Below are 16,305 nucleotides of genomic sequence, written 5' to 3'. Positions count from 1 at the left end.
GTTCATCCTTATAAGGATCCATCCCTTTTGAAGGAGAATGTATGTATGTACTATCACAGGTTATGCGAAAGCAGGTTTCAATGTTTCATTTCGTAATTGACGCTTTTGGTGTAGGTGGACGTCAAGCAGCCGTCTGCGGTCGATGTAATTCAGACGTGAAGGAAGAAAAATCCCGTCCTAGGCATGCATTTTTCTCCCATTTGGCGGCAGGTGCCTCCTTCTTGACTCATTTCCGAGGAAATATTATTTAAACGATTCACAATTTACATCTCCATGAAGGAGTACATACTTTGGAACTGTTATTTAGGAAATACCGGGCAGGCAAAGATTTTCAAATATTGTCCTTTTTCTTCACCGCAATATGAAATAATTGGACCACTCTCGTTATATGTCGGTGAAACATGTGTTTTTCCGGTGTGGGCATTCGATAGTCAGCGGTAGGGACCGCCTAAATACATTATTCACAAATGCATTGACGTATTAATACTACGATTTCGGCTTACACGCAGTTATACAAATGCTATTTTCCTCGCACTTTATCGCATTTTCCGAATTTCTAATAGGGTAGTTTCCTTCATCAAAGAAAACGAAATGCAATGATTGCGATTCCTTACCCATCATTAGTGTATTCATAATATACAAATTATTTGGTTTTAGAAATCCCAGTTTAGACGAATGGCAACGGTCAATTTTAACCGCATTTGAAAAAGGCCAGATTGGCGCCCATGCGATTCCACTCCACGTGACGTCACAGGAACCTAGTTTCTATACGAGTAAATAGGAGTTTTACATTGTCTGAGATTACTAATGCATGCATGAGGCACAGAGCTCAGGGAAACATCTCTTAATAATCACACATTAAAAATACCTAAGTTCGGAAAGTTTCCTTCGTTTGATAGGGGAATAATAATCCTTATTTAAGCCAAGCGCTACCAGCCAGCAGGGTACTCAGCTACCTGCTAGCAGCCTGCGTCGTATCAGCGCTCAAGCCTCGCCACAAGGTCACCTCACAAGGCGGAAGGGGGAACCAGAAATACGTCACACGGACTTTTTCCTATCATTTCTACTTAGCCCTCGCGTTTTCGCGCGCTTGAAATTATATTCACTTTTCGTTTAATCGCGAAAAATAGATATCGTCATTTAAAAATCTAAAAGTGTGAAATTCGTACTCCAGGAGTAATAATATTTCGATTTAGGCAATAAAAAATAATAGGAAACCACCCTATTTGCATTTGAACTAAAACAAACATTTAAATGTCCCCCAAGGCCTTCCTGCCGGTAATAACTTCCAAATGTCTCATTTTAACTAAGAGAAAATATTTTATGTCGTATCTCTCTCTTTTCTGAAGGGCCTTGAAATCCTTTTTCGTCAACTTTGATAATTTGAAGTGTATAAAGAAGGCCTAGGTGTCTTTGCGTTCGAGTACCGGTGGTCACTTTTGAAACAGCTGATGGGGACACGAAAGCCGAGTGATTAATCAGAGAAATATTAGGTTGTTGTTAGTGCGCACATGGAAATGGAAGAAGAATTAAGTGAAAGCTCCTCTCTTTTCTTTCTTCAGTGTCAAACGCTTAAATCTTCAAAACCCTTTTGTTCTGGATGTGGTTGTCATAGGACTGATGAGGCGGGAGGCATTAAGTGCCATCGATGAAATGAACATGACTCACTTCGGCCCAAGTGACACCATTTTACTCGCGCCCCCCATCCCCCTCCTAAGAGAGAGTGCTCTTCTTTCTCTGTACTTCCCCCTCCCTTTCTATATACTCTACTTGGTGTGTGTTCGTCGAAGCGAAACGGAAGTGACAGCAGGCCATTTCCCCCATCGCTAAACAAACCTATTCCTGCCTGCTCTCGAATGATTTACTCTCCAAACATCATTTAGCCGTGGAACTTATATCACACATCTATAGGATAATTTATTACGTGATAGACCTTTCTGAATTAAATTTGGTCTGGTCTATTTTTTTTATATCAGGTAAATAGGGAAATTTCGTATGAGTCTAAACGATGTTTTCCTTGGAATATTTTTCTCAGGGAAGCATATTATGCGTGCAACGTGTGCCAGTTATTAAATATACACCGTGATGCAGCCTCAGCTCGTCTTTCGACTTCCTGCAGTGGTGTAAAAAAACTAAAAACTACCTACAACTGGAGATAGATATAGTGGTGTGGCGGCTCCGTGTGTGATCGTTGGCGTAAGCTGAGTCGCTGATTCGCGACGGTCAAACGGTAGTTCCCCTGCGCATTGCTGGCAACTCAATCCCGCCTTAAGCGACGTGTCTCCTCAGATTATGTGCGAGACACAGCTCATCCCAACAGGCTTGGTCATCGTAAATTGGAGTATGGGTGCGTAATCTAAGTTTTTTGTTACTTCAATGCTCAAGTAGTCACCATTTTCTTGGGTAACTATGCAAATATTGTTTATTTAGAAGCAAGGAATGAGCCTACCTATAAAAAGTGCTCATAAATCAGGGTTCATAGCGGTCAGGGAAATAAAAATCGGGACTGGAAGTCATGGAAAGCGTATGGTGTGTAGAGGTGAAACTGGTGGATGAACGCGCGGAGAATTGGTGCGGTGCGTCCGGGAGGCGTCTTGTCTAGTTTGCGATCGGAGAGGAAAGGAGTCAAAGACGAGGTCACTGTGGCAAATTAGGCCGACCTGATGACCCACAGGCAGGGTCGGAACTAGGAGTTTTGTCAGGGGGGGGCAAAGACAAACAATAAATGATTAATAAAATAAAAAAACATCCGTAAGCTATTTTTTGAGAGGCGGTAGTGGAAATTACACACCGTATGTTTGCTATTAAGAAGTTTTATCAATATTATTGTTTAATAATTTAAATTATTGTTAGTTAATTTCATTAGAAAATTTAAATAACTTATTTAAAATGCTTTTCAAATTTTGTCGCCCCTGAAATCTGCCGCCCGGGGCACGTCCCCCTCTGCTCCGCCCTACTTCCGGGCCTGCCTACGCTACTGAGACGTAAGCAACTAAAAAGATGCCAAAATTAATGGAAAAGTATAACCAGTTTGCTGCAAAAATGACAAGCCTTCCGTTTCGTCTGTTTGATTTTTAATATTAGCAGATTTTTAACCAAATACTACGTGGATATTTCGTTTTTTATTTTGACTGGAATATTTTACACTCCTGAAATAAATAAATTTTATGCTACAATTCAATTTTCTGCTTTGCCATTAAAAATAAGTCATAAGACTCCTCATTGATCTCTCCTTCCAAATTTATTTGGCTGGGGCCTTGGAAAGAACAAAAGAAAATGCGGGTTGAAGGTAACATTTATGAGATGGACTCAGTGGCGAATCTATAATGGGGGGTGGCTATAGCCCCCCTTAAGGTATCCAATTTACATTAGATAGAATGGTAATTTTTTCCGACCTCCACTACTGCTGGAATTTTAACCACCACTTAGCCCCCCCCCCCACTTTGTCCCTTTCCTGGGTCCGCCACTTGGTGGACTAAAGTCTTTCTGTGGCGTTACTGTGGATATACTAGCGGAAGTTGGTGTCGATGACGAAAGTTTAGCAAAAAAACTTTGTCCATTGTAGAATTTCATGCGATAAAATTTACTGCTTAGCGGAAAACTCGTTCCCTTGCAAGTTGTTCGTATCGGTCGCGAATCGCGCTCCTTCGTGTGAGGCAGCCTGCGTGCGTGTGTGAGAATGATGTGTTCCATACGAAAGTAATTTAGATACAATTATGTTTTGAGGCCAAATTACTGCGTTTCCTGTGCGCCTATTTAATTCAATCTTTCCTTTTCTCGTTCTATTCTGGAATTTCGCTTACTGAACGCGCTAATCCTTCTCTTTACGCTTCCTTTCTTCTCCTTTGAATGCTTTGAGCTTTCATTTTTCATGTTTTTTTTCTAACGCTCTCAAAAGCTCCTTTATGCGTCTCGCCGTCTTATTTTTCGCCCAATTCGTTGTCCGCTGTATCTGCGGGCCGTCGATTTGGTTCTGATTTTCATAAAGGTAATAGGACCGCGTGACGTGGACCATCGAGGTTTTGCGAATGCACTGCCATTTGAGTTTGGCCGAGTTAAGTGGTGGCCATTCATTTTCCCATGACTGGAATGACAAAACTTAGCGGCGCGCCATTCAACGTGCGACTTTTCAAATGGAGTCGTCTGTTCCGAAACTAATACGACTTTGAACTATTGAATTCGTAAGATCGAAGGATACATATAGTCTCTCGGTGAAAAAATATCTACGAATAGACAGTGGATGAGGGCTCAGGGGAGCCCTTCGAGGATACAACGCACCGGGGCCGGGAACCAAACCCATGGCTTATACGCCCAGACACCCGGGGAGGAGCTGGAGAGGAAGAAAAAGGAAAAGAGGCGCCGCAGCGATAGGAGCCCGTTGACGCCTCTGGGAAAGGAAAGGGTCGGAAGGCACGGGACGAGGGAAAGACAACCCAACTCTATAGAAGCGAAGGGGGCCCTACTATTAGCGAAACCAAGCAAAGCTATTAATGTTCTAACGACTTTGGAGGATCATTCTTTGAGGAAGAATGATCCAACAATCAATTCGTCAGATATCTACGAATAGACAGATTTTCTCACGTTCTAAACGCTCTTTTAAACAAAAGAAGCGCGGAAGTTGTTGCCGATAAAAGGAAATAATTAATGTTACGGAGCGCCATGGTAGTAGGACGGCAGCATGCTGTAGCACTGCAGTAGCTGATCCACTGGAGGCAGATTCAAAAATGCAAAACAAAAATTTTATCTGCTGATAATACTGACTCTAAACTTCGAGAATAGGTAGTGAGGTCATTAGAGATGGTCGGTACCCCCTCATTTCCTGAGAAAGAAAATAAATGTTGAGCAGCGAGGAATATCTATGAAGCTTCCACAAAGGGAATATCCATGAACAAAGAGGACCATCGTGGAGGCATTAGACTGCCAGCCCTAATCTTCTGAATTGTGCTGGATCTTAGCCAGAAGGACGACTTTTAAGACTGAACATTTCAAATGTTCTATTTGTGAATTTGGAAAATTACTCAAATTCTGATGAAATATTTGCTGAAGCTTTATCTCCAGAGGCTGCCTCACCTCACCCTTACATATTATGAACGGTGATCCTCTTGACATTATTATTTATATTGGCTGAGGTTGGTTGGTACTGTAAGGTTACATTAAAATACACTATGCGAGTCATATATTAGATAAAAGTTTAGGAAATTAAAAATATTGTGAAAAATAGAAGTAGACATTTATATATTTGATAAAATTGTGTATATGTTACTCATCTATGTATATGCATGCATTTAATATAATTCTTTCTGAATTCCTACCTGTGAAAAGGAAAGGGTTTGAACAACTCTCCAGGTCAGTGGTGCAGCGAGGGGGGGGAGGGTTTTTGGGGGATAAAACCCCCCTCAGAGCTCAGAATTTTTAAAAGTAAAATCCATTTTACTTAATTGCATTAATATTACTTATAGAATTTTGTAAGGATTTGTAAAATATCCCTCAGAAAGTCATAAAACTCACTATTTATCCTAATTTTTCTCTGGGAGGACCCCCACACCTCCCGCTTACCCTGGCAGGTATGCCATACCCCCAAACACCAACGTATTAGTTGCGCCTAAAACCCCTTCTAGCCTCAATTCCTAGCTGCTCCCCTGCTCCATGTAACAGTCTCCCTTTAATAATAATAGATCCCAGCAAGTAGTTATCAAAGTAAATGGTAGTTGTTACCCCTCACATAAAAAACAGGTTACTCAAGTGTATCCCACAGGGTTCCATTTTGGGGCCTATTTTGTTTCCAACCAATGTTAATGATTTATCTTATATTCTCTCAAACATTCTGGGTGCTCATCCTGTTCTGTATGCGGATGATACTAATGTTCTTGTTTCATCAACTGACTTAGACACTGTGTCCAGTCAATGTAAATTAGTATCTGATAATCTAAGTAACTGGTGCTCAAACAACCTCCTTGATGTTGTCCCAAATTGTCTATTTTAAAAATAAGAACAAAACAAACTGCGTTCTATTAGTGTTCACATTAACCAAAAACCAATACCCCAGGTGGAATGTGTGAAATTTCTTGGGCTACAGCTCGATGCTTCGCTTACTTGTGAATCTCATATTAATATGCTGACCAAGAAGTTAAGTTACAAATGTTTTCTAATACAATCCATAAGATCCACTGTATCTCAAGACGTGCTGATGGCCTTGTACTATGGACAGATTTACTCCCACTTAACATATGGCATTTTATTCTGGGGTCCCTCACCCCATGCATCCAAAATCTTTAAAAGGCAAAAAAGAGCTGTGAGACTAATAGCAAATTCTCATTGTCTTGCCCCTTGCAAACCAATTTTTAGAAAGATTGGCCTTCTACCTTTTCCTTGTGTCTATATTTCACATGTGTTGTTGTATACTCATAATAATTTGAACCAATTTAATAAAAACAGTGCTGTACACAATCACTATACCAGAAGCTCCAACGACCTACATGTACCATATGTATGCACTGCAACTGCATCATGTGGTCCTAACTTAATGGGTCTTAAACAGTACAATGCATTGCCCAATGAATTGAAATGCCCATGAAATTATCTCCCGTGCATGCTACTCCCCTATTTTAACCGGTTGGCTGCTACCGAGAAGAAAGTTTGATATCCAACTCCTAACCCATCCATCTGATGGTAACAGCTCCAGTATTGAGAAATTATGATTGTGAGGGCATTCTGTCATAGGCTGTGGAGAGGTCTACGATTATAGTTTAAATCTCCTTACCCTCATTAGTAGTGTTGCCAATTTCTTTTCTTAGCCCTAAAAGTAAAGTTCATAAAGTAATCCAGAGCTTTAATATTTACTCTCAGTGCACATGTCTAATTAGCACCTATATGAGCGCCATTGATACTACCCCAGCCTATCCCATCTGCCTGCCATCCCTTGTGTTTGATCTTTTCCTTCTCACTCCCAGTTCGTCTACTGTTCTTTCTTGTATCATGGGTCTTTGTTCAATGTATGATTTCATGCCTTCTAATTTTGTGTAAAAGCAGTTTTGGTTGGCACAGCAAATAATCACCACATCCATAGGTGGTCATTTAGCATTCCTCCTTTGTCGTCATTCACTGAGGATTTGAAGGATGCAGCACATGCCAGCCATTTCAATGGGGACAGCCTTGAGGTAAGTCAAAGATGCCATGAGTCAATTTATTTGTAAAAGTGTTGTACTTCGTGAAGTGTGCGTGTGTGTGTGTATCTTAAATTGTTGTCAACTACATATCCAGTATTTTCAAGATTTTCTTTCATCACTTCCTAGATCGCCTCTTCCAAAATGTGTGTATGGAAAATTACAAAATACGAAGGCTGTCCTCAAAGTAATAGATGTTTTGAAATAAAAAATAAACAAAGTGAAAATATCAATTTTATCATATAAATTTTGAAGTCACACTCATTGGCTATTTTTTATCCATAATCGCCATTTAAATTAAGGCATTTATCATGACGAGGTACAAGCTTTTCAATTTCCTTTCTGTATAAATCTGCCACCAGCAAGTTCAAACACTGGTTTAGGTACACCTGCTTGCAGTTCAGCATCAGTGTCAAATCGTCGCGTAATGAGCCTCTTCTTCATCGATGGGAGCAGGTGGTAATTCCGGTAGTCCCTCAGCGCCAAATCCGGGATGTATGGCCGGTTTTTGAAAAATTCACATCCAAAACCATCCCAGAGCTCCTGGGTTCGAATTGCCTTGCATGAACAAAAATTTCTTGCTGAGTTTTCCTAGATGCTTGTTTTGTGTTGAGCGTGTCAATTTTCTGAGTGATTATTCCTTGACTGTACTCACTGCAAATCTGGCTATCAATTGGTTTGTGATTTTTTGCCAACAAAAAACTTATCACATCTCGCACTTGACAACTGGCGTGATTTTCCATAGCAGCACTCATTTTAACACTCCTCTGTTTACAAAGTATGATAGGCACAATGCACAAGATACCCTGGTTAGTTGCATATGGAGTGTGGGAATGCTCAGACACCTACTCATATTGGCACTAGTACCATCCAGTGCCGTGCCGTTACAAAATGTATTTTTTTTTCCTGGACAGCCCTTGCATCATGGGAAGTTTATTTTATGCATTTTAAATAATCCTGTTCTATATTGTGGTAGCAATTGATTTTTGGAGTTCATTAATAATGATAATGAGCTTTGAATTTACAACAGAATGCTACCTTTCCAAACTTAAGCTGCAAGAATTCCTAATACCTGGATCACTTAGAGGAAAATAAAATGTGCGCTGAAATCAATTTATTAAATAAACGAGTCTCATACCCCTATGAAAAAATTGTATAAAACTGTTTCAAATTTTTATACATTCTTATACATAGCCATGGTAATGTATAAAAAGTTGAAACAGGTTTATACAATTTTTTCATAGGGGATAGTTTTATACAACAGTTATTAGTTGTTGCTAGAATGCCATTTTGTTAGTCTTAAAATGTACTACTTTACACTTTTACTTCATCATGGACTGATATTTTTTATTATTTTTTTTTTGTACATTACTATTTATTCAAATCTGGAGAACTAATAAAAGTGATGATGGCACATCATATTAAAGATCCTACAAAGAAAATATCATGTAAGCATCCATAATATGTATTTACAATACAAAAAGGGCAATTAGAATTATATTAAAAAAACCTCATGATGCTCTCTCTAGCCCCATCTTTAAAACTTTGAAGATCCTCCCATTACCATGTGTCTATTTATTATCTCTGCTATTATTTACGCGTAAAAATCTGGACATGTTTGAAATTAACTCCAGTTTTCATAATTATGAAACCAGAAATAGGCAAAGCCTTCACTATAATACAGGGAGGACAAATAGAACTAAATTAGGTCCAAGAGAAATGGGACTCTGAACATATAATAAACTCCCGCACCATTTAAAAAATCAATGTGAGTCATTGGCATCCTTTAGAAGGAAGTTGAAGGCATTCCTACTTGAAAAGAATTATTATTCCGCTACGGAATACCTGACGGACTCCACAATCTAGTGCTTCATTTTCATGTTTTGAAAATATATTACATGTGAAAATACATACTTGTACATAACATTGCAACTATATGTTTCTAATCTTCTAAATTGTATGAATCTCCTTCTCCTTTTTTTTTTTGACGTGTCTTATATCTTCTTGTAGATCCTTAGACAAAATAAATTATTATTATTATTATTATTATTATTATTATTATTATTAAAATACATTTGCTTAAAAATCTTTCATTATAAGTTATGATCACTTATTTTAGGTGGATGCAGTCACCTGGGATGAATACTTCATACCTTGTGGCACATTACACTTCAGTCATCACCTGCAGGCTTCACATCTGGAGAGGTAATGACTAGGAATAAAATGATTCTGTCCAAATTGTTCATGGCTGCGTGCATAAATGCACAAATTTGAGAGATAAAAATGTCACATTGAAAACAAATATCCAGGGCGGGCTCATGGGTATGTTTTACTCTTGTGAGGGAAGGGAGCCAAGTCTGAGATTTTAATGGCTGAACTGCACACGAGAGGGAAGCCAGAGGATGGAAGAGGGGAGAGGAGACGCCGCCGCAATGAGAGTCCGAAGATGTCTCCAGGGATAGGGATGGAAGAATCTCTGTGCCGTCATTAAGGCAACTTGAGCCACCATTAGTTAAACTATGCTCTGCTGTTCCTACAGAAATGAAAGAATATTCTATATTTAACCCTTAACCGGTGACGTGCGGTCTGAGAGGCCACTGCATTTCTAAAATTGTGAATATTTTCAAAATTAAGATTTCAAAATATCTATAATTCTTGTTAGCTTCATATTTTTGCATAACAAAGACATCCCACTCTTAAAATGTAACGTTCCTTTTATTAATTTCGGAAAAATTTGCAATTGAACTCGATTAGCGGTCTGTGAGACCGCACGTCACTCATTAAGAATGCATCAAGAAAAGGAATAAGCGGGATAAATTTCATGGCTACTAACTACTTAGCCTTCCAACTTTAACATTTAAGGCCTTTTTTGAATCTGGCGAAATATTGATACACAAATATAATAATTATAACTCAAGTGTTTTTGGCATCAGTTTTTTGATCCTGCTTCAAATCACAATTTTTTATAACAAATTGGTTCGTATTGGGAGTGTAAAAAATTTAATATAAGTTTTAGAATAGTTAACATTCAAAGAAAAATTAAACAAAACAATAAAAATAGCGTAGCAATATTTTATGAATTTTTAATTTATTGCGGTCTCCCAGACCGCACGTCACTGGTAGTGTAACAAGAATTGCACGTCACTGGTCAAGGGTTAAGAATATTCTACAGATTTTTTTTGAAGAGGTACAAACATCAACATGGAATTCCACCACTCTCCCATAAAAAAAGACTCCAAATGAGTCCTCTGAGTGCAAATATTATATCACAATATAATACACAATCCTCACAGCTAAGCTTAAAGCTACAGAGTGCATTCAATAGGTTGCGGACATGGTTGAGGATCAACCTCTATATAAAGAGGATAGCTGTGATATAAGCACGTTCAGTTGTCGGATAAGCAGTACGGATAAAAGTGATGGGATTCTTAGGGGGTATTGGTCGATCCTTCAGTAAGGTGGATCATTGAAATGATACCGAAACCTGTGAAGACGTGGTGAGGTGACTAAGGAAGGCTGCCAAAAATTACACTTCCCAACTCCCAAAGGAGTGGGTAGCAGCTCTTATTTATGTGAGCGAAGGTGAAGACCAGTGGATGGAACAATGACACTCACTTTAATGCAGGCATGGTAACATTAACAGCTGTAGTACTGCAATACAGATGGCATGGGGAAACCACCACATTGCCCTGAGGAGTCGCAGCTTTTCCAATTATAAACATGATTACTTTATGAATATGCCTTATATTTAGTGATTTTAATGTCCATTATTCAGACACACAATAATAGAGGTTAGTTTGATTCCTTTCTGAATTCTTCTTTAGAATTAATTTTTTTGGGATAAAATAATTACAATTAACAATAGGTTTAATTTATGGTGTCTTAATTTTTGTGAAATCAAGGGTGACAACGAGAATGTTAGAACTTAACATAGATCTCCATAAAACAGTTCCACAATATTGATGATTAATTCTCCCATTTCAGTTGGCCGCTAGTAACTGCTCCTCGTTCTACTTTAACTGCCCTGAGGGCTTCAGGATATGTCATTCTGCTGGCTTTTTCACAGCCAGTGTGGTATTCACTCTTTGCTACTCTGGTGCTTATTGCATTTCTACTGCACGCTGTGCTGCGCCGTGAGGAGGCAGTGGTGCATGCTGGTTCTGAGGCTCCTCCATGGGAAACATCAGAGGTGCTGTTGGCAACCATTGGGGCAATCTGCCAGCAAGGTTTGAGTTAGATGTAGCACTGGTGTTTTGCAAATTTATCACAAACAATTTTGACTAGATACATCACTTTCCAGCATAATGTTATTTCAATGTTCTAGGATTTCTGTGTGCCTTAATCCTTGCATAGCTTTGATCTGAATGATGGTTAGGATGGGGGGAGCATGGTGGTTCAGGAGATAGAGAGCTCCGGTAGTGAGTGTCCCTGGTTCGAAGCCAAATAAGGCCCAACATTGTTGGAGTTAAAATTCCATATTCCATACTCCCAGACCCAGGTCACGACCCCCCCCCCCCCTCAAACAATTTGATGCTGAATCCTGCCTCTGCTTGCATCATTGTTCATCCACCACCACATGTGCATGTCGTATCCTTTGTCTTCATCAAGAAACTATAAGCTTTTCCTTACTTATATTTACATTCATCTTCATTATTTGATCTCTAAATGACTTCCTCCATACTGAAAAGTGCTGGAATTAAGACACATACTTTTCTGACTCCTTTGTAAAATTTTGGCCATATATTCCCTGGTGCATGTGTATTGCGGCCATCTGTTTTCTCAGAGGAATCACATATCAGCTCTCCCGCTAGAATCATCTGCTGCAGAAGAGGGAGAAGAAAATTGCTTTTTCATAGTTGTTCAAGTTGATGTTTTGTATGGCACTGAACATCTTATACCATTTGAGTTATCAGCTGTCTCTCCAAGTCCACCATGTCTAGATATATGTATGTAGAAGACAGGATGATTGGATGCGATCATTTTTAATAACAACCAATTTGAAACATTTAAAACAAGTGCTAAGAAGGCACGTTACCTAAAGAGTAACTTTCCCTCCCATTTTTATCTTCTTAATGGTGTATAATTCATTTGTATTTATTACAAACACAGGAGATGATAAGTTTATGACGTATTATTTGGGTTGTGCTGGTTTTTCAACAAGTTGTGGCTAGTATATTTTACCAAAGTTTCACTATATTGCTACGTTATGGAAGTTAGAAGTTATAGAAGTTAGCCACGACCGATGCTGTTGTGTTGAGGTAAAATGGTAGAGGCACATGTTCAGTGTTTGTCATTGTGGCATAGGTAATGACCAGTTTCTTTTTGGGGAGAGACGAGACTGATCCAAGGACAGAATGATCTCAGGCAAGAGAATGTAATTCTAGAACATTCTAGAGAGAGAGAATGTTGAGCCCAAGCTACCTGCTTGGGAGACAAGAGAGGACCCACTGGGCCAAGTCATGAATCACTCTTTCACACTCCTCGCCTTCTGCCTTGATTAACAATCACCTGGCCACCAGCATACAAGATATACCGACACCATATTATGCATAGCCTCATAGAAAAACGTGGTAATTGTTGTCAATTAAAAATATATTCAGTGAAGTTTTGAATGTATTAATGGGATATAAATTCATAAAAAATGAGCTACTTCCGCATGTACAGCCACTCTGGTTATGCTTGAGTTATGCACACCCTCCATTCCGGTATGCCCGATTCGGTTGCATATGTTGAAGGAAACAATCGCAGAAATGTCAATACATACTCATTTTAATAATTATTACATTAATTTTAATATGCACATTATTTATTTCCTGACATCATTGATTGTGCTTGATTCAAGAGTTTCCTACAATTTTCTTTGGTCTAAATAATGTAAAATATTTTATGGTATCTTTTTGTAGCACCCTATGTAAATATCTCACATTACCTATAGCAGATGGTGTGTGAGATGATGTATGTGTACCTAATACAATTATCTCCTTCATTTTAATACGTTCCAACTAAACCACTTGTTCCATAAATGAGCGTTTACTAGTTGGAATAGCTACCACAGGAGGGTGCACATTTAAAACTGTAAAAGGCCCACCAGTACCTCAGTCTCAGCACACTTAGCTAGTGAGTGAGGTGACCTCTCCGATATGCTCCCCGGTAGCTGAGAAGTTAGTGCCCGTCAAAGCCACTTCCTCTTTCCCCCAATGGCAGTGAACGACAGTGACAGCTGACAAGCGAGACCCCATGGTGCCAACGAGTTAGACTGGACTGATAACTTCCCTATTTTTCTTTAGGCAAATGTCCTTCATATTCTTGAACTATCCATTGTTTCACTTTCATTTAATACTCCATGTATTTGTTCTGCTGGTGAGCATTTGCATTTGACTCTGATCCTTTAGAACATCAGCCTTACAGTGCTTGGTGTGTATAAGATATCCCTGGTGAGGATGGCCTCGAGTACATGGGAGAGACTTCAAGTACGGTGGAAGCCAGAAGAGACAGAACATGAGAGGCACATATCAGCATTGGTAAAGCATTTAGTCTCCATTTTGGCCACTCAATCAGTTTTAAAAGTCCTATGCTGGTCGTATTCATATTTAGTATGTACCGTATTTCTCCGAATATAGTCCCCCTCTGAATATAGTGCCCCCCCCTAATTTTGAGGCTTCAGTTACGGGAAAAGTTAAAAAAATGCATTTGAATATTGTCCCCCCCCTTTACTTTTATGACGGGCATTTTTGGAAAAAAAGGGGGAATATATGAAGACATCTACTAAAAAAATAGAACAGTCGCGGAGAAACCTCAAGATTCGCGTCCAACCACCATGAGCATGAATCTTGAATTGATTAATCAACAATCCGTGTCAACTGTCCATGGCCAGCAAGTAAAAAACACCGGCATAGACCAAACTCAGCTATCAGTCTTAGCCCAATTTACAAATGAGTCAATATAGTTTCACCCTATATCATTTCATAGATTATTAGCTGACAAATAATTAACCGTCATTATTTCATGCTTGAACATAACATTAAAACCAAAGTCTGTGGAATGAGATGACCTCAAAGCACGAAAAGAATAAACTATTGAGTAGAGTTACAAATTTCATTATTTATGTGTACACATTGTTTTGTTAACAATTGGAGCTGGAGCTTATGTCCTTAGCATGCTAAAAAACAAAGGAGGGAAATGTTGGTGATAAAAGGTGATGAAGTATCATCATCACTCGTCCATAAGAAACCTAAAATTGCTTTGAGGTATCTCTCCACTCAGTTCTCCTATCAGCTAATCTTTTCACAAGGTGATGAATACATAATTATAATCTAAATTACCAAACCTTGGTAACCCATACCCATCATTTATAAAATAAAACAGTGTGACACAACTGCAACATATTTTTTATGTGTGAATATCATCATAAACTCTCTAAAATTATCTTTTGATAGGTTCTCACCGGCATCCTGATACTGCAGCAGCACGGACAATTTTCATGTGCCTTTTCATTTTGTCTGTCATCATGTATACGGCATTTTCTGCAGCTTTTGTGGCACTACTGTCGCCACCGATACACAACGTGCACCATGATGACAGCTCTCTCAGAATTCTCAGGTAATTATTAATTCCATAATCATCTCATAAATATAAATGTCAGAATGAAATTAGCATTGAGGGGGCTTGGGTTTTTGAATGTTGGTTTTGCATTCTCCAAAGGGGCAAGCGCCACACTGCCACACTAGTAACCTTAAGATCACCAAAGCTAAGCAGTGTTGGCTCTTCAGGATAAATTGTCACACAAAGAAAAGGAGAAGTTAATTTCATTTCATACCAAGAATTTATCTCTCATTAACAATGCCTGTGAAAAAACCCTTATTTATTCTGTGGCCATAGTGACTCTTTAGCAACTCCTGTGCCAGGCGGCAACTCTTAAAACAAATGAGCCACTATAATTGCCACATAACCACCCCTGGCAGTGATTGAGGGTAGACATTAGGAACAACAAGAAAAAAATTAAAGAAGGTAATAGATAAAATTATGCTATATAGTGTAACCGATGCCAATTGGCACGTTTCATGGGTAGTTTTAAATTGGCGTTGACGAGGGAAGGAAGGCTGACGCAATATTGTGAGTGATGTGTGCGAGTATGTAGTGAAGCGTGAATCGACTCAAGTGTAAAGCCCCCCCATGATTCCTCCCGCTTCCTGATTTTGGGTTTTTTCCGTGTGCCTACATGACCAGTGTAAGGTTCACATTACGTCCCCCCACCCCATTCCTCCAAACAACACCAGCAAGCAAGCGGACTGAAGGTGATGTAATCCACAACCCCACCCTCCATGAATGGAAAGCATGCTTTGGCAAAATCCTCCTCCCTCCCCCTCCTGATGGTGACGATGTGCAGAAACCCGCCTCTTTCTGGGTTTCTCCTACCTGTCCCAACCCCTGAAAACCAACCCTCCGTGGGTCATAAAACCCGGGCAACTTCCACCTTGAAAAGACAGATCATTCCCAGCTTTCAATTGCATCCGAAGGTGCTGCCTGTCAGAGGAGGCATCATACTTACTATATGGCGGAGAGACAGAAAGGAACGAAAACGTGGAGGTTCGACGAAGAGGAGTTAAGGCAGTGAAATAGAGGAAACAGGAGAAAAGGCAGTACATTTCCTGCGCCCAGAGGAAGAGAGTCACCCCACAATATACGGATCTAAATATTCTCTCAGCCCACGACGAATGAAGACGCAGCGACCCTGACAGGCCAGCCAAGGAGGTCATCTCCATCCATGACCCAGAGAGCCCATAAGTAAAACTGTCATCCCACATTACGTCCCCCCCAAGTTGTGAAGATTTACAAAGAGATCCCCTTCAAGCGATATCAGTGAGTTTACTTGTCGAATAAGCAGTCGTGGACAAAAAGCGGCAACTTTTCGAAGTGGTATGGGTCTATCCCTGGGTAAGATAGGCCATCTAAATGATACATCAAACCTGTGAAGATGCTGTGACTTGGCAACAGGAGGCCACCAACAATTATGCCTCACATCACCCGGAGGAGAGGGCAGCAGCTCTTCTTCATATGAGTAAAGATGGAGAACACGGTGGTCAGTACAGCAGCACTCATTTCACTGCACGCGTGGTAATATTTACTTTAACGGCTGTAGTAC

At 39.6% G+C, this 16,305-nt stretch overlaps 1 protein-coding gene across 2 annotated transcripts in view; it reads left to right on the top strand.

Annotated features, from left to right (window-relative positions):
* Nucleotides 1–1,816: 1,816 nt before the first annotated feature.
* LOC124163336 overlaps nt 1,817–16,305 on the top strand; it is a 34,743-nt gene continuing 20,254 nt past the window's right edge. For both annotated transcript variants that reach the window (XM_046540168.1, XM_046540167.1), the window contains exons 1-5: nt 1,817–2,347; nt 7,030–7,157; nt 9,283–9,368; nt 11,148–11,389; nt 14,600–14,762. In XM_046540168.1, coding sequence (XP_046396124.1) covers nt 2,293–2,347; nt 7,030–7,157; nt 9,283–9,368; nt 11,148–11,389; nt 14,600–14,762 — 674 coding nt within the window. In that variant the 5' untranslated portion in view covers nt 1,817–2,292. The remainder of the gene's footprint in view (nt 2,348–7,029; nt 7,158–9,282; nt 9,369–11,147; nt 11,390–14,599; nt 14,763–16,305) is intronic.

Source organism: Ischnura elegans, chromosome 8, assembly GCF_921293095.1.
Source record: "Ischnura elegans chromosome 8, ioIscEleg1.1, whole genome shotgun sequence".
NCBI classification, from domain to species: domain Eukaryota; kingdom Metazoa; phylum Arthropoda; class Insecta; order Odonata; family Coenagrionidae; genus Ischnura; species Ischnura elegans.
The sequence above is the reverse complement of the archived record's forward strand: the minus strand, read 5'-3'. Positions and strand labels throughout refer to the sequence as shown.